The sequence below is a fragment of the Lactuca sativa genome, chromosome 4, assembly GCF_002870075.4.
Source record: "Lactuca sativa cultivar Salinas chromosome 4, Lsat_Salinas_v11, whole genome shotgun sequence".
NCBI lineage: Eukaryota > Viridiplantae > Streptophyta > Magnoliopsida > Asterales > Asteraceae > Lactuca > Lactuca sativa.
The window spans coordinates 332,650,948-332,670,079 of NC_056626.2; the positions used below are offsets into that span (position 1 = coordinate 332,650,948).

The 19,132-nt window shown below is 32.8% G+C and overlaps 1 protein-coding gene across 2 annotated transcripts; it reads right to left on the reverse strand.

Moving 5' to 3' along the window:
• Positions 1–6,565: 6,565 nt before the first annotated feature.
• Positions 6,566–13,189, reverse strand: LOC111917907 (PR5-like receptor kinase). Of its 2 annotated transcripts, XM_023913542.3 has the most exons (4): positions 12,163–13,189; positions 8,330–8,362; positions 8,008–8,102; positions 6,566–7,923 (listed from the first exon to the last, which is right to left on the reverse strand). In XM_023913542.3, the coding sequence occupies exons 1-4, from the start codon at positions 12,896–12,898 to the stop codon at positions 6,865–6,867; spliced, it is 1,923 nt and encodes a 640-aa protein (XP_023769310.1). In that variant the 5' UTR covers positions 12,899–13,189; the 3' UTR covers positions 6,566–6,864. The 2 variants fall into 2 exon arrangements, with proteins under 2 accessions (XP_023769310.1, XP_023769312.1); XM_023913544.3 differs by lacking the exon at positions 8,330–8,362.
• Positions 13,190–19,132: the final 5,943 nt, after the last annotated feature.

The following is a 19,132-nucleotide window of genomic DNA, read 5'->3' on the forward strand; positions in this document are numbered from 1 at the left end:
TGTCGAACTTTGACATCTACAAAACGGGAGAAAAAATGAATTCAAGTTAGTTGATAGATTGAGTCCTTGGTAGATCACCCAAATGAAATTCCAAGGCTAGGACCCAACACAATACGCTACAACCTAGAAAAGGGATGTCATAATCTAGTTGCAGAATATTTGAAGGTAAGTGAATGACGATTCACTAATTTCCACCATGAAAAACGAAAAAGAAATTTAAGTTTTAAATTTATGAAAACTCCTAGATCCTTTGAGATTCATTGAACTTTCAATGGCATGTTTAAATCTCGATATGCCCCTCTTGTTTGTGACTGGGATGCCGAGGATCACAAAGCGGGTGTGAATAACCATGCAAACTTACATGGTGCCCTCACATGTTACAATCACCTATTCGATGTGCCGGTAAACCACACACGCTCCACCGAACTATGACAAACATTGAGTCACCCTTTGCTACCTTTGATTAGAACCATTTAGTGTGCCGGTTAACCACACGCGCTCCACTAACGCCTTAGCAATGGCACAAAGTGTAATTTCATGGAATTGCATCAATTCACTTTCGCCTAAGTAACTAAGATTGGGAATTTTATGAAAACATTTAGTTACTTTATATTTCATTATACTTATAATGGAAGGTTTCGTCCTATCCTACCTGTTCGGCTAACGACCCTCCACTAGTCAAGAGTGCGGTGGGTAAGAGTGGATACCCATTCAATCGCCATTTTATAGGCAATTTCCTTAAACACCCCTTATAGACCAGCTTTGTGAATGAGGCCTACTAACGGTAAGACTGACTTTTACTCATACATATATATATAATGTTAGACTTTTAATGTTATATATAGTATAGGGTGTATTTTAACACTTTTAAAATACTATGTGGTTAAATTTAATAGTTATACTTTTAATTCAATTAAATTTTAAACCAAAAACTTTTATGAATTTATTAAACCTCTTTTAATTATACACCTTAATTAATTAATAAAACCATAAGGGTGTGATTTGAACTTTTCAAAACTATACTAAGTTTTTAGAATTTAACATTCCTAATTAAACTTTTAATCAACTTTTAAATTCCAAAACTTGAGGGCAAGTTTTGAAACATTTCAACACATTAGGGTTTAGAATTTAAATATGCATCAAAATTAAACTTTTTAATCAAAATTTAAATTCCAAAACTTGAGGGCAAGTTTTGAAACCTTTTTCAAAACATTAGGGTTTCAACTATTTAAATTTCAAAACAACAAAACTTTTGGGGTTCAAATTTAAACTATAAAACCTAAAGGGCCAAATACGAAACTTTTCACAACAACAAGGATCAAATAACAAATAATTCAAATTAACATTTAATCACATAATTATCCATATTTGATGATTTCTTGCAAAATAATTTATCAATTTACTTAAAATAATTTATCAATTATCTTATAAGGAAACAATTATCTTATTAATTGATAAATATCTTCAATTAGATTAAAAATATAGTCAAATATATCATATAATCGGATTAATATTAATCTAACATGATAAGGTAATTATCCATAAGCAAAAACAGCAAGAAATCCCGAAGTACCCTCCATCTGACGAGCTGACTCGTCGAGTCAGGCTTGGACTCGTCGAGTCACCTTGGACTCGGCGAGTTCAGCTATGGACTCGGCGAGTCCATCTTTGAAAACACCAAAAAACGAATTTTTTAGATATATCAAGCATCAATACAATAGAAACCAATCAAGGCTCTGATACCACTGATGGGTTTTGGTCATAAGACATCCTATGTGCTCATACAAACCCTAATGCTTGGATCTAGGTTTCTCTATTGTACATGCTTTGAATCCAATACTATAAACCCTAATTCTAGCATATGGAAATCAGAATACACATGTAATTAGGTTTAAGAACATACCTTGATTGTTATATAGCAATAACAATCCAATTCCTCCTTGAATTGACCTTGGAAAGCTGAGAGTCACAAGTGTCACTCCTCTAATGGCTCACAAACACCATAAGCAAGATGATGAAGAGGAGAGAGGATGGAGGCTGCCAAAACCATGTGAAAACCCTAAAAGGTTGCTTGTCCACGTTTTTGAGCCTTAAGGGTTCTTTATATAGTGAGGCTATTAGGGTTATCTAACAAGGAAACCCTAATTTGGTTGCTTAAGCCCTAAGCAACCCATAGACTCCTTTAATCAAGCCCATGGACGATTTCCTTATGGGTTTCTCCATAGAATTCGTCCACCTCTTGATTCAAGGCAATCCATGGCCCAAATTGCAATTATCCTATAATTACAATTCCAGTCCCTTAAGTTTAATTAATCTCTTTTAGTCACAAAACTAATTACCAATTAATTATTGACTAATATTAATTAAAAAATATGATTTCTCCTTTAATATATTATTCCCATAATATATTAATAAATCATATTTAATCCTTTCTCTCCATAATTCATCCTATCAAGTTGCTTTGGTGAAGGCAACCCAAAAGGACCATGCACCATCGGGTCAAGTACATACCAAAATAGTTATGGACTTAGACACTAATCCAACACTTTATTGTTAACTCAGCATGGAATTGGGTTAATGATATGATACTTCCTATGGGTAGTATGCCTACTAGGTGGAACCATTTTGTCCCTATTAAAATTAACATTTTTTATGCTGTGTGCTTTTGGATCGCAAACCGGTAAGAGCTAAATTGGTGGAAAGAGGGTGGTAATAGATTCATTATTGTGTTCCGTGTGTCATAATTCTCAAGAAAGTGTGAATCATTTGTTGCTGTAGTTTTCGGTTGCTGATCAGATTTGGAGTCGGGTTGGGCATTGGCTTTATTTGGACCTTCTTGTGTTTTCATCTATCTGTGATGTGGAGGATTGGGTAGATTCTAGACCGACAGTTCATATGGAACGCCCGATTATTGAGTCAGTGTTCATGGTGGTCATATGAGTGCTTTGAACGTTTCGTAATTCTTTACTTTTTAGTAGCAATAAACCTAGAAAAGATAGGCTCTTTGATTTTGTTGTGGATCATTCTTTTCGTTGGTTTTCGTTTCAGAATTCTAAGGCTTGGGTTAACTAGATGATGTGGTTACAAAATCCAATCCGGCCTTAATTTGTTCTTCTCTCTAGCTCCTTGCTAGAGGTTAACAGGATGATGTGGTTACAAAATTCAATCCAATCGAATCCAAACCTTTCTACTTTTTATTCTTTTTAATTTCAACAACTTTATATGAAATACACATATAAAAATAAATACTAAAAATTTTAAAAAAATATATTCAAAATAATAAATACTAAACATCTTAGGAGGGTAATAACGTTTCTTGTTTGTCCATTTTAGATCCCTACGTATTTTTTGTGCGTATTACGCCATTAAGGTTATTCTAACCGTTTACAAATAGTCATTTTAACAGGAAGAAACCGGTAAAAATGATTATTTCAAAACGGTTATAACAACCTTAATGGTATAATACACAAAAAAAATACGTTAGAGACCTAATATATACAAACGAGAAACATTATTATCCTCCTAAGCCATTATCCCTTGCAGAATCTCCAATTACGTGAGCGTGATCTTGTGTGTGACTGGCATATGTATAATCTAATTTATGTAAAAAATGTTTTGACATTTAGGGCAATATAATCATTCTACATTTTTATTTTAATTAAATGATTCTTACATAGAAAAATTAATTATAAAATATTAAAAAATGTGAAAAAAATATATTTGATTAAATACAATATTTTGAAAGTTAAGAAGGGTAAATAAAATATTTAAGTTTTAGACTAAGCAAATATGATATTTTGAAATTTACTAAAGACAAATAAAAATTTCACTCTACAATTTAACATGTGCAACATGCGGAAATTCACCCTATAATTAATATGATATACGTTTAGTTATTCTATAAAAAGGGTCCAAGATTTTGGTTTCAAAAAATCTTATTATAACACACTTAAAATATTTAATTTAATTTATTTCAAATCTTTTTTTTTTGTTTCAGAAAAACAAAAGCCGTGAGATAAATAATTGGACAGGGTAGATGTAATTCAGGGTTGTTTGTAAGATTAGTCTATACAATTTTAAAACTTTGTAATATAGTGAATTTTCCACAATGAAAACCCATATTTATTCTTCTGACTTTGCATTTTTTATGTATATTAGGCTACTAATTGTGAGACTTATGTATTACATGGATTAATTTAAAAAAAAAATTAGATATAAAAGTATAAATATTTGAAAACTTTAAATTTATAAGAAAATAAGAAAAATAATGAATTATTAAAATTGAAATGTTGTTTTTATATTTTAAATTTAAACAAACAATTTATATACATAAATAAAAGAAATTAATAATTTGGGAATTTTGAACTTAGAAGGTAAGTTCATTAATGAAATTGATATTTATTTATTACTATATTTATTGTAATTATTACATTAAAATATTATGTAGAATTTAATAAATTAAAGAAAACTCATAAATGACATGTGGGAAAAAAAATTAATCAAAATAACCAATAAATAACATTTGGCAAATGAGAATTTGACATATAGCAAAAAAAAGCCTTTATTTATTAGAGTACCTGGTGAGTGGTTACCACCAACCCACGGAAAAAGTGTTGTCACGTATGCACCACGTCAGCTTCACCACCAACCCACTAGACATATGTTCAACAACTTTCTTTTATTTATTAATATTTTATGATTAAATTAAATAAAAACATAATTTAAAAAATAATAAAATATTTTACATTAATTGAAACCACATTACATTAATTAAAAAAATATAGAAAAATTAAACCTAAAAAAATAGAAAATTAAACCTAAAAACACATAGAAAATTAAAACTAAGATACTAAAAATATATTTAAAAAAATTTAGAAAATTAAACCTAAATTATACTAAAAAACATAAAAAAAAACATAGAATCTAATTGTGAGATTTGTCAACAACTTTTTGTTGAATTTTTAAAAGCGCCATTAAATTTTCCGGGTCAAGATTCGGTTATGACAAAGTGTTTATAATTTGAAGATCGGTGAGTGCCAATTTTCGTCGACGAGCTTGCTCTGTTGATTCATTTTTTTTTCTAAAAAATTTAGAGTTTTGTCTATTTTCTCCGTTAGTACGTCCTCATCGGTTGATTTTCCGCTTGAAGGTGTCCCCTTTCTCGCTTTGTCCCTTCCTGGTGGCCGACGAAGTTGGACGTCCAATGGATCCTCCCCTTCGGTGGCATCGAACTCATCATTGAGGTCGATGTTAACACCAATGTCCGACTCGGACGTTCTCGGCCTTTTGTTAGAGCCGATCGTAGATCCCAAATGCGCTGTATCCAGATAAAGGATCAATTTTGGACCATTGCAACGAACTTGTCACGCTTTTTGGTTGACAAATGGTTTACCGTTGTTGGTAATTTTGAATTGGTACTACGCAGTTGATAAAATATTGAAATCGTTGATACCACTTCTAAATACGCGGTTATATTTGGTGCAAGGCGCTTGAAGGTCACACCATTTTGCATTGACCGAGACATATGTCCGACTCGTTTATCTTCCTAGTAACGCATGGAAGTGGTCTAAAACATGATTCCAAACGCTCTTACCTATTTGCGCATTGTCAACATCTCCGTCTCGTGATATGAATATTCAAGCTTTAGCTAAAGTTTCCTCCCCCTTCTCGGTCTATTATGTACTTTTCTTTTTCCTTGGATATTTTGATTTTTTTGTGCCTTCTACGACTTGGTTGTGTTTTTTCAACCCGTTCGTCGTCGTCATCTTCATTCTCGAGGTTTATAGGTTGAGATTGAGATAATGGAATTTAAGATGATTGTGAAGTTTGTTGACTTTGAGAAGTTTAGGGTTGAAATTGCGGAGAATGTTGTTGTTGAAAGCTTTAAATTGAGGTTGATTGAATTGTAGTGGTTGTTCTTGTTGGTAGTAGTGTGAGTGGTATAAAAAATTGGTGACTAGAGGTTGTTGTTGAATTGAAGATGTTATCAATTGCTTATAGCTAAGACTTGCTAGTGGATCATTTGCAGTGTTTGGGGTGGATGAAGTATTTTGGTTTGGATCGATAAAAATATGTGAGGAAAGAGAATTTTTTTTTGATGAATATGTGTGTTTGTGTTGAAAGAGTGTGTGTGTGTGTGTTTAAAATGTAAAATGAGTGTTATATTTAGAAAGTGTAATTGAATTATTATTATTATTATTATTATTATTATTATTATTATTATTATTACAAACGGTCGAATAGTCTAAACGATCAAAAAAGCGAAGTTGTCAATCAAATCGAGCGTCTCAGTCCGTCTCCACGTCCACATCACAGTCAAAGCATGGGACTTAGAGGCGGTGTTCACGCGTCTTGGGGGGTGACACGTTAGCCTCCCACACGTCTTCCACCCCCATACCGGATAGCCTTATTGCGTTTTTATTTCTTTGTAGTTTTTAATTAGCCAGCTTCTCGCCATCTTTAGCCATTACCTAATAAAACTCTCATGTTTTTCGATACGAAAAACTCAAAGAAGCAACAACAAACTTTCATAATTAAAAAGTAAGTAATGATTCAATTTTCGAAACAACATAAATGAATATATTTACTCATATGCAACAACTTGGCGATTATCTGCCCATTATCAAATGTTGATTACATAAAATGACTCAAAAATATATGTACGTAGTGCTTTCAACATTGAGCCGTCTAAGTTGTTTTTAATCAACAATGCATTAAAAAATAAAAACCAAAAGAAAGCCCGAATTACATCTACCCTTTGTTTTGACTGATTTTCCATGGTATACACGGAATTTGTGGGAGATAGCTTTGAATAGAATTACCATTTGTGAAAGATCTCTTCTAACAAAAATTATTTTGTGCGCGTTAGGAAGATGATTCTTCTTCTGTAGCCTGCATTTTTAGTTCTCCCTGGCTACTTAAACACTGTGTGGCTGATGGAGAATTGTCTTGCGTATGCCTTGCGGGAGACGACCAAAAACGTCTAGGTGGAACTTGTAATGATTGAAAGCTTCCTTCTAACATCTCCACAACTTTACTTATCGATGGTCGATCCAATGGATCAGACTGGATGCACCACAGGCTCACCATCACCAACTTCCTAGCTAATTCCTCTTCTTCTTCGGTTGTCACCCCATCAACCCCTAGATTATCTCCACTTTCTACTTTCTTGTATATCCAATCCGGAAAATATGCTTCACTCATGCTTGTGTCGTTAGACTTGTTCTTTTTACGTGCACCTGTCATTTCAAGAACCATCATCCCATAGCTATATACATCAGATTTATGTGAAGCGCCTCCAAAACTCTTGAAAAATACTTCAGGGGCCATGTATCCAGCGGTACCTCTTGCTCCCGTTACAGATACAAGACTCTCTTTCCTCTTGCACAACTTAGCCAACCCGAAGTCGGATATTTTTGGAACAAAGTCTTCGTCTAATAGAATGTTATGAGGCTTTATGTCAAAATGAATAATCCTCATGTTACAATGCTGATGTAGGTACTCTAGACCTCGTGCAATCCCTTTTGCAATCTGGAATAACGTGTTCCACTCTAGACGACATATATCACCACGTAAAAACTTATCCAAGGATCCTTTTGACATGAGCACATATACCAGGGCTCTTTTTTTTCCGTCAAAGCAGAAGCCTATGAGTGTGACTACGTTGACATGAGAAGTTCTACCGATACTAGCGACTTCATTGATGAAATCTTGTCCATTTCCAATGGCTTTACTTAAGAGCTTTACTGCAACTAGTTGCCCATCAGGCATATGTCCTTTGTAGACACTTCCATACCCTCCTTGCCCTAGTTTCTCATAAAATGAGTTTGTCATTTTCTTGATTTCCGAATACTTGAATCTTTTCGGGGCTATATGTCCAATGTTCCTTATGAATATTTCAATATCATGATTTGTTGTGGTTCCCTGTTTTTCAAACCTGGTTGGTTAGCGAACTTGGAGAATTTCCAGTAAAAAATCCAACAAATGCATAATAATGGAGATTCTTACCAGCCTAAGAGCAACTAGATTTTCCCATAACCTCTTTTTTCGACAAAGTATCACCAACAACATGAGCATGATTCCCATAATGCCACTTGAGAGTCCTATAAACGAATTTTGGATATGATGGTTAAATACATCTAAATGCCACTTGAGAGTCCTATAAACGAATTTTAGATATGATGGTTAAATACATCTAAATACAATGGGGAATAATTTCTCTCTTGGTCCAATAAAGAACTGTACTTTTTTTCCCTATCATTTTTTTTTCTTCTAAATGTGTGTTTGATTAAAATATGTCCTCAGTTTATATAAAAGTTTGTCACCTTACCTATTATCAACCTCCTTGTAGCTCCCATGGATCCTGGTTTGAAAATAAGCAAAAAATAGGTAAACTTGTTGATAAAGATTAGAAAAGTACCAATAGCAATAAGTGATGCTTGAAAGGGGAAACTCAATCAATAGTGATTTAAAAGCGCTTACGTCAAATTATATGATGATCCAAACTTAAACAGGAAGGATTATTATTTGAAATTGGTGATAGAGCTATTGGTTGTAGTCGTCAACTATTACGTGTTCCTGGCCCTGATGGCTAGTTGAGTAAATGTATCCACATTGGATTTACAAGCTACAACATATTGTATGTAAATGTCTATGTACAATCGGCTTTTTTTTAGCGCGTCAATTGGCTTTTTATTATTATTATTATTATTATTATTATTATTATTATTATTATTATTATTATTATTTGGCTAGGACTAGACATCAACCAGACTTTAGCAAGACATTTTTTCGAATAGGATCAGACCAAGAGTGGAAAGATACAATCGTGGTTCGTTTGGATGCGAGGTCACGGCAAGTTTAATTGAAAATTGGAATTTTGTAATGGTTCCATTACAAAGTAGCAAATAGAAAACTCTATGTACGTAAATAATCTTTTAATATTTAAAAGTCATAATCTTATTCTTTTTCTATTTGTTTACAATGATTATATTTAAGTGTTTACATGTAAATCAATATCAATGCTTGTTGTTAAAAACGATACCTTGATCGAAGAATCATAATATGCTCATATCCTACAATAAAAAACAATCTTGATCCCACTAACATCAGTTTTAGATCATGATCGAATCTAAGATTGTATGATTGTTCTTACGATACATCAATCCGATCTCATAATAAGAGAGATACGTTCTTACGATCATAACTCTAGTGTGTGTGTGTGTGTGTGTGTGTGTGTGTGTGTGTGTATATATATATATATATATATATATATATATATATATATATATATATATATATATATATATATATATATATATATATATTCTTTGAAGAGATAAGTGAAATTGTATATTACAGGTTTTGAACTTATAACTCATTTATTATATATGGTAGGATCTTCAATTTGCAAAATGGAAAATGATCACAAGTCCTTGTTCTTGATAACTTTGATACTATAAATGTTTTGTGCGTAAACATAAAGTATCATTTAACAATTACAAATAAATATTCTTCATATTTTGAAAGAAATGAATAAAATGGAAGAATATCTAGTTGGATTTGATCCGTCTTAATAGAGTAAATTACACGATTCATCTCTTGTGCATATATTAAAATGCACGTTTGGTCCTTATTTTCAAAAATTAACTCGGACCGTCTCTCGTTAGTTTAAAACTAACATGCTTCATCCCTCCGCACATAAAAAGACCATTATACCCTTATTTATTTCTTTTTTGATTTATTTTCTATTTATTTGTTATTTATTAATTAATTATTGATTTATTTAATATAAAAAAATAATAATTATTTCCTTTTAAAAAAGAAACAGGCCACTACATCTGATAAATCGTTCCCTCCACCCCTCGGCCCTTTCTTCTTCTTCTTCAATACATCTCATCTCTGGTTATCCACCATCACCAGACATCTTCAATTTCAAACAGAGGCGATCGACTCTAAGACACCAGCCAACCTCAATCTCTGTTTCACTCTCGTCTCCTGTTTCTTATCTTTTGATCTCATACTTGCATCCTCATCATTCTTCTCTCCATATCTCTCTCTCTCTCTCTCTCTCTCTCTCTCTCTCTCTCTCAAAGAATACCACTACATCATATCTAGGGTTTTGACCCTAGGCAATGAACAAGTGACGATGACGATGGCGACACACAAGAGACGATCTGTGGACAATGGTGATAGTGGAGCTCTGTCTAAAACCCTAGACGGTGGTTTGAAACGCAGGTGTCGATTCGAACGTAACCACATATTCTCCACATATTATTACTAACTGCATCGGATGAATAAAACCACCACCACCACCAACGGTTTTTTTTTGTCCTTCTTTCTTTATTGCCTATCTTCTTCCCATCCCACTCTCTCTTTCTTGATTTCTAGAATCATTTGGGTTACAGGTTTCATATTTGGGAACCAGAGGTGAAATGTGCAAATTGGGGTGGTTGGAGATGATGACAAGAGTAGGATTATAGGAAGCCGGAAGAGTGCAGATTGGGTGGGTGAGGTAAGGGTAGAGGTGAAGGGTGGCGGGAGTGTAAAACGGGATTATCTAACTCCCGTGGCAGGATTTTGACTTCATAGTGGAGGTGAGATTTTGAGATGAAGATAAAGAAACGAAAGGGAAGATTTAGGGTATCTAGCTAAATGGGGTGGGGGTGTGTAATGGTGAAGGGCCATTTCATTTTTTATATATTATAATTTATAAAAAAAAAATAAACAAGTAAAACGAAATTCAAAAAGAAAAGATATTGGGCAATATAGTATTTTCAAATCCTGCAAAGGATGAAGCATGCAGATTTAAACTAATGAGGGATGAAACGTACAATGTTTAACCAAACAAGGGACTATTTGGGTTAATTTTTGAAAATAGGGACCAAACGTACATTTTGACATATGCACATGGATGATTACTGTAATTTACTCTTAATTCAATTATGCATTACCACCATTTTGGATAGGACGTGACTTTTTCGGGTTGGTTCATGACCATTGTGGTCGGGTATTGTTAACCAAATGGAGCTGGCTATAACCATTTATTGTACAACATAATGTTTACAACATATATATATATATATATATATATATATATATATATATATATATATATATATATATATATATATATATATATATATATATATATATAGGTTCAGGTTCATTTGAGACCATTCTAATTTTGTGAGACCGTGAAACCAAATCTAAAAATAATTTTAAAATGCAAAATAAATGGAAAAATCCAAAAATTCTTGTTTTAAGTATTTTTTTCGGAACTTGAATTAACTAAAAAAAATATAAAAAATTCTGTTTTTTTTTTTTGAAAAATACGTAAAATATTCTAAATAGAATATTACACTGACATATTCTAAGAAATAATTTTAAAATGCAAAATAAATGGAAAAATCTAAAAATTCTTTTTTTAAATATTATTTTCGGAACTTGAATTAACTAAAAAAAATAAAAAATAAAATCCTATTTTTTTTTTTTAAAATACGTGAAATATTCTAAATAGAATATTACACTGTACATATTCTAAAAATAATTTTAAAATGCAAACTAAATGGAAAATCAAAAAATTCTTTTTTAAATATTATTTTTGGAACCTGAATTAACTAAAAAAAATTAAAAAAAAATAAAAAAATGCGTCTCACGGTCTCACAAAATTAGGCTGTCTCACATGAACCTAACCCTATATATATATATATATATATATATATATATATATATATATATATATATATATATATATATATATATATATATATATATATATATATATATATATATATATATATATATATATATATATCACTTATAATTTCGTATGATACCAAAATTTCGTTGAGAGCGTGGTAATTCAAAAATCAACTTCAAAACAAAGGAATATTTTATTTTTCTTTCTTCCCTAAGATTACAATTTGTTTTAATATTTAACAAATGCAACATATATTTTGTCTGAACAATTATCTCATATATAAAATATATGATGAGAATGAAAACAATGAACCAAAAATCAACTTTGGAGAGTTGACAAAAGTTTCGTGTAAGTCGACAAGTCGTCCATATTTAAATTAAATTTTAATACATCTATAACGTTTTATAAATTATCATATATTTATCATATATTAATAAAAGTTCCAAGTGATGATGACATACCTTTCACTTCCCCGCAACCGGAGCTGGCTTTGTACCCATCGCCGTCAATACCGCTTTTACACCTACACCGATACCCATCGCTTCCATCCAACGGAGACAAAATATTTGTACAATCAGCATCATGAGAACAGTCGCAACTCCCCTTAAGCCACCACCCTAACTTAACTACTTGAGCATCTATAGACACCACCTTGCTATCCCCACTAATCTCCGAGGCAACGCCGGAAAACAAATACTGACATCCCATCCTTGTCACGTTTTCATATTCAAGAAACATACTAGTAACATCACCAGAGTAACAACTCACGTTTCCGTAAGTACCCAGCGTGTCGCTGCAAGTCTTGAGATGGGTTTGTACCGTCGCCATCGGAACCATACAATTCTTGGTCTCTTCGGTGCAGTTTTCCATGAGGATCGCGTTGGTAGACATCGGAGCATAGTGTTCTCCATACAGGTGGCTGAGGGCGTCAAGGGGGCGGCTGCACATGGCGGGAAGGCTGACGGTTAACCCATCCGGGTTAATTTGTTGAACAGGGAATTCACCGATTAAAATGGAGCCATCGGATGTGCAATTGAGCTGGATTTGGCAGCCAGAGGAGAAGCCGAATGGGTAGGGGACGGGATTAATTTGGGCGCCGGGGCATGAGTGGGTACAGTTAATGAGCTTTTGAGATATAATGGAGAGTGAAAATGAAATCAAGATCAAAAGTATCAAGAGATTCTGTGACTTGATCATCACTAAGCTGAGCAAGGAGTTCGTGTCGTCTGGGGAATGGTCGAGTGCGAGTGTGGTATGGACTATGGAAAGTGAAGTGAATCGACAAGGCACTTGGAAACTTAACAAACGAAGACTTGACCAAACCAACAGTGAAGTCAACGGAAATGTTTCTTATTAAAAACAAAAAATTATATTTATAAAATGCACCTGTCATTACAAGAAATCTTCCCATAGCTATATGAAAAAAAATAGATTTTAGAGATGCCTTTTCAAGAATTTTTCTTAAAACCTTCCAAAAATAAAACATATTCTCATCTATTTCTTGAAAAAAAAAAAAACCAATATTTTTTGATGCATTTAAACCCTTATCTATATTATAATAAATGAATAATTTTAATCTTTTTTTATCAAACGTCAATCTAATAAAACTCATCATTAATATTATATCATTTGTCATGTAAATATATTAGAGAACTTATTTCAAAGTTTAAATTTACATTTTTTAATTATATGTTAAATTTGAAGTTATAATAACTTTAAAAATTTGATATATCTTTTAATTAATAATTTATTTAAAATAACTTATTTAAAATAATTGATTAATAATTATAGAATTTTATTATAAAAGTTTAATTAATTTTAAAATCGTGTTTCCCCCAGATATAAACTAGTATTTTTATAAAGTCTTATTTAAATCTTTTTGACCTTTAGAAAACCCAATATATTTTCACCTAAGCATTAAAAAAAACCACTATATTATATTTTTTTAGTACATCAAAACCTTTATATTTAAATTTTTTTTTATCCAATGAATTGTAACCATTAAACCATTAAGAATGGATTACCTATAATTTTTTTGCTATCTAGGGTTTATCGAACTCAAAGCTTTAAATCAGGCATTTTAAAAAAAATATTGGTATTAACATACAAAAAAAAATAAAATAATGACTTATTTTAATGATTTAATGAAAATATGATAGGATTTTTTTAAGATTTTCATAATTTTTTTCAAAGGAGTATCTTCAAGAGAGAAATTATTGGTTTTTTGTGTAACGATGCGACTCTCATTTTTTGGTGTCGTTGTTTTAATAATGTTGGAATAATATTCCGGTAATATACGAAAACAAACAAGAAAATAGAAAAAACTGAGGCATGTGTTTAACACCTTGTCCTTAAAACAAATTCGTTCGCTATCGGGTGTTTGTTGCCCATGATATAACAGTTTGAAATGGTTCTTCTAGACCATCCGAACCCTCAATAGGCCTGAAATATATCCTCAATATATCTAAAAAAAAAAAGAAGATGAAGTGGGGAAGAAAATGGTTTTTTTTTCATTCTTTTAGTAGAATAGTGGCATTTATACTACACATTCTACAACCTCCCATTTAAACACCTCTATTAATCATAAAGATTAGTGTGTGTTAATATGTAATTAAATTGTAATATTAATTACAATTTCAGTTACGGAAGAAAGAAATAGATGCAATAAAGGTCCTTGAACTTTTCTTTTCTTTCTCCTACCCATTGTACTCTTTTATTTATGTCTTCCAACACCTTTATTTTAAGGATTAATTTCTCATTCATATTAAATCCATTTTGAGCATGTTAATAAATAGGGAAAACCTATTTTTATAAATTGGTTAACACAAATTTTCCAACAATCCCCCACATGAATGAAAATTGATCAAACATTTTGAAGCTACCTAGATAAAATCTAATAGTTGAGTCATGCATAGGTTAGGTTGGTGTTACCCTTTGAACCTTCCCTTAAGATACATATTTATTTTACTAGCGGACCAGTAGACTCGATGTTGTCACACCCATGAACCAGACGACGGAAACGTCTGAGGGCTCGTGTGACTAACAATTGAATAATCATCACAATGAATATACATGAAACATAATACATTCATCACCAACATTACATAATACAACCAGCATTGTTCACATCAAGTACATTGTTAAAATATATAAATTCTAATTGTTCAAAGTATGATAAGTGATGTTACATAAACAAAACCAAACACACTTGCATATCTTCTAGCTTAACGATTACCTGAGAATCCAAGTTATTTTGAAAACAGTAAACATATATAGTGTTGGTGGGTTTATAAGTATATTTGAGTAAAAGTCTTTGTATCTTTCTTAAAAAAAACCCAGAAAATCCGATATTTTCTGTAAAATGTTTTGAAAATGGTGTGGAAATCGAGTATAAATGCATGTGTGAATTTAATGGATAAAACTTGTAAGAGTGTAGTTTAGATTCATTATATTTTGAATAAGTGATAATTGAATATGAATAATTTTCCCCAGTGTGACAACCCGAAATTTCCATTCTGAACTAACCATATCAAGCCAATAGAAGTTAGAACAGTTACAGAGAAATTCCAGACTTTGGGTATAAGTTTGAGTATTTCAGGTTTAACACTTAAGGAGATATCGCGAGAGTGGATGCACTAGGGTTTTGTGCAACTCTGTTATTCCAAAACTCTTTTATATTAGAGATCATTTCGGGAATAAAATATTTTCTGCCCAAAAATCTCAGGACTATATATAGAATTCTGAAACAATTTCATTCATTATTTACATTTCCAACTAGAGAAAAACCATTTTCTCTCTCACGGATCTTCGGGTTTTTATCCCAAATCGTGAGTAGCCCTCTCTAGTTGTTTTATATAGCTTAGATTGTGCTTATAAAATCAAAATCGGATCAAAATCCCAAGATATGGGAGTTTACCGCCCAAGAACACTTGGAGAGTAAACTCCTTTATAAGGGCCAAAGTGTGCCCAATGTCCCTCAAAGCCTTGGAAATGGACCTAGAAGCTACCATTACATGTTTAGACCACAAAATCATAACAAAACAACAAGATTTGAGAGTTTACCGCCCAAGAACACCATGGGGAGTAAACTCTTTTTTAAGGGCCAAATGGTGCCTAGTCCTTCCTTAAGCCATGACACTAGTTTGAACTTATACACTAATGAGTTTAGGGATAGAAAACAACCTCAAAACACTAAGGAAATGGTGTTCATGGCCAAGGAAGTTCTTGGGCCGTGAACTCCATATTAGGGTGCCAAAATGCCCTAAAGACCTTCATTAAGCCAAGAGACAAACATAGCACCTTACCTTGATATGTCTAGGACCCAAAACAATAAAAATATCAACACCCATGAGTGTTTACGGCCGCAAACACATGACCAATTACCTTTCAGTTAATTATCATAGGGATAGTTAGAAGATACAAAACATTATTCCTATTACAAGGAATCACACAAGAGTCAGTTCATTCATGAGTCTATACCAGTACATTACCTGATACATGAGTACACTTACATATACTTACCTGATACATGAGTACGTTTACATGAGTACCATTTCATAGATACATTTTCCTGTATACACTTACATGGATACATGTACCTAGAGTTATTAGGATGATTTATTAGTACTTTCTGTGTAAATTATCCTGTCTATCCCAGTTCAACAGGATATCTAGGTGGGACTAACCATTTCGAATCCCAGCTGATTAGCACCAATGGTCGATGAACATCTACGGATGCCTAAGGTTAATACTTATACTAGGAACATCGATTACGGGACTAACCCTTCCTTCCCCCTGCTGCTGCTATAGAAGATAATTGGACAATCTTCGGACGTTTATTAGGTTAGACATTTCGCTTACCACGATGTAGTGTTAGTCCTGGTACCAAAGGATAACACTTATATTATATTCATTTCCTATTTTACTTTATTTTGTGACACATTCACATAAACGATGAGTTAGACTAATTACTGTTTGTAATAGTCAAAAAAGGAGGAAGAACTATCATTATTATAACAGAACATTCAGGTCTTGGTAGAAGACTATCATATTCTTTTGTAGTGTTAGTCCTAGTACCAAAGGATAACACTTATATATTATTCATTTCCTATTTTACTTTATTTTGTGATACATTCACATAAACGATGAGTTAGACTAATTACTGTTTGTAAAAGTCAAAAAGGAGGAAAAACTATCATTATTATAACAGAACATTCAGATCTTGGTAGAAGACTATCATATTCTTTTGTAGTGTTAGTCCTAGTACCAAAGGATAACACTTATATATTATTCATTTCCTATTTTACTTTATTTTGTGATACATTCACATAAACGATGAGTTAGACTAATTACTGTTTGTAAAAGTCAAAAAGGAGGAAAAACTATCATTATTATAACAGAACATTCAGATCTTGGTAGAAGACTATCATATTCTTTTGTAGTGTTAGTCCTAGTACCTAAGGATAACACTTATATATTATTCATTTCCTATTTTACTTTATTTTATGATACATTCACATAAACGATGAGTTAGATTAAGTACTTTTAGTACTAGTCAATAGAAAGGAAAAACTATCATTTTTATAACAGAACATTCGGGTCTTGATAGAAGACTACATTTCATACTAGTAGGAAATAAGGGATTTCTAGGATTTTCAAACTTATATCAATTGTTTCATTTAAAGATTTACAAGACATTCATAACAGCTTTCCAAAACAAGACAATGACACTTAAATACTTATGAATTCACCAGTTTTAGGCGGATACTCGTTTCAAAATAACTTGTATTCTCAGGTCACCAGTTAGACAGGTACGGTGGCCAGGTTTTGAGAAGACGAAGCACAATCAAGACTCTTCTTATTTTGATTTTTCATTTTATTGTTGTACATTATGAAAGAACACACATGTATTAAAACTTTACATTTGATGCAATGGATGATGTTGTTGCTTGTTACTACTTTACACTGTTATGATACTTCACATGACATCCTCCACCCCGGAACGTTTCCGCCGTTCTTGGTTTTGGGGTGTGACAGATTGTTATCAGAGCTTTGTTTATAGTGAATTAAGTATATCAACCCATAAAAGATATACTAACTATAAATACATTAGGATTAAAACACTCTGTCTAAGTGTTTATACTTGTAAATAATAAAATATTTAACAAAGTATACGTGCTTGCATTCATACTAAAATCCGTGTCACAATGACAAGAACAAAAGTATTGCGATTGTTGAATATCACAGGTAAGCTTGGGGATGTATGGTCAGTCTTGGGAGTGGAATAGCCTGATCAACTATGTTGTTCCAAGGAGTGATTAGCACATGCCCAAGAATGGTTGTGATATGGCAACAAGTCTAAAAACTTACCAACATTACCATAATGAGAACATTATAACAAAACCTAAGTCTAAAATACCATAGGGGTGTTTTGTGTTGCTATAAGTACTTTATACTTGAGAACTAAAGTGAGATCTTCATTTCCAAGTGGATAGTTGCTAAGTGGATACACTAAAGTTATATATAACTAGGATGTTATAGACTTAGAATTGGTGAAATTTTTGCTTTACCCCTATTCCTTGTGAATTTGGAGTTAAGGTCACTTATTCGAAGGCCTATCCTGTGTTGATTACATATAACTGGTATGCACTTTACAAATAGCGATGTAACTAAGGAAGATTTCCTAAATAATTATCTAGATAGTTCGTCTAATAATTATTTTCTTACCCCAATTCTCGCGTAGATCACATGGCTGGATTCCATCCCCACGGCAACCTGTTCCTTCCGAACGAGGTTATTCCTGGGTGGTTTGGAGAAGAACCAGATAATGATCATCCAATCCCTCTGAATGATCACCATGCTGAAGACCTTTCAGACGGTGCTATCTCCGAACCTGAGGTTGAGAACCTACCCCAGACAGCTCCCTTTCCAATTCCTAACCCTCGTCCGGCTTTTCATGGCCCGACGCCTCCATGGGTGGAATGTCTGGAAACATGTAGCGAAGATCAACATCAACCTATGTCGTTCAATAGAGACCAAAGTTTCTACAACGTAAGTGAAGGGAGCTCAGCAGACAGAGTTCTACCAATTCTGATCCTTAGAGTTGCCCGAAATGAAATTCAGGGCATGACAGCTCTACAACGTATCGCAGAAGTGGATACAAATGGAGGAATGCATATGCTTCGCACCCGTCGCCTTGAACATGCTTGTGAGGGGTCTGAGAGAGACCATGAAACCCTGCTGCAAGCACTGGCTGAATCACGAGCCGAAGTCATAGAACTTCGAGTACGCCAGAGAGTGTACGAAAGACACCTACGTGATGTGGAACGCCAACTGGCTGAACTGAGAGTTCACCAGAGGGATGACCGTCACTAGTAGTAGATACTTTACTTTATATTCCTTGTTAGAAAGGAATCGTGTTTCTGTCTATGC

Excerpts from the sequence above, each read along its gene's own strand:
- LOC111917907 (XM_023913542.3), bottom strand. The coding sequence starts at position 12,898 with ATGATCAAGTCACAGAATCTCTTGATACTTTTGATCTTGATTTCATTT. Across the intron at positions 8,363-12,162 it reads CGGTTGCGGGGAAGTGAAAG|GATCCATGGGAGCTACAAGG; the intron begins GTATGTCATCAT and ends TTTTCAAACCAG. Across the intron at positions 8,103-8,329 it reads TACAAGGAGGTTGATAATAG|GACTCTCAAGTGGCATTATG; the intron begins GTAAGGTGACAA and ends ATTCGTTTATAG.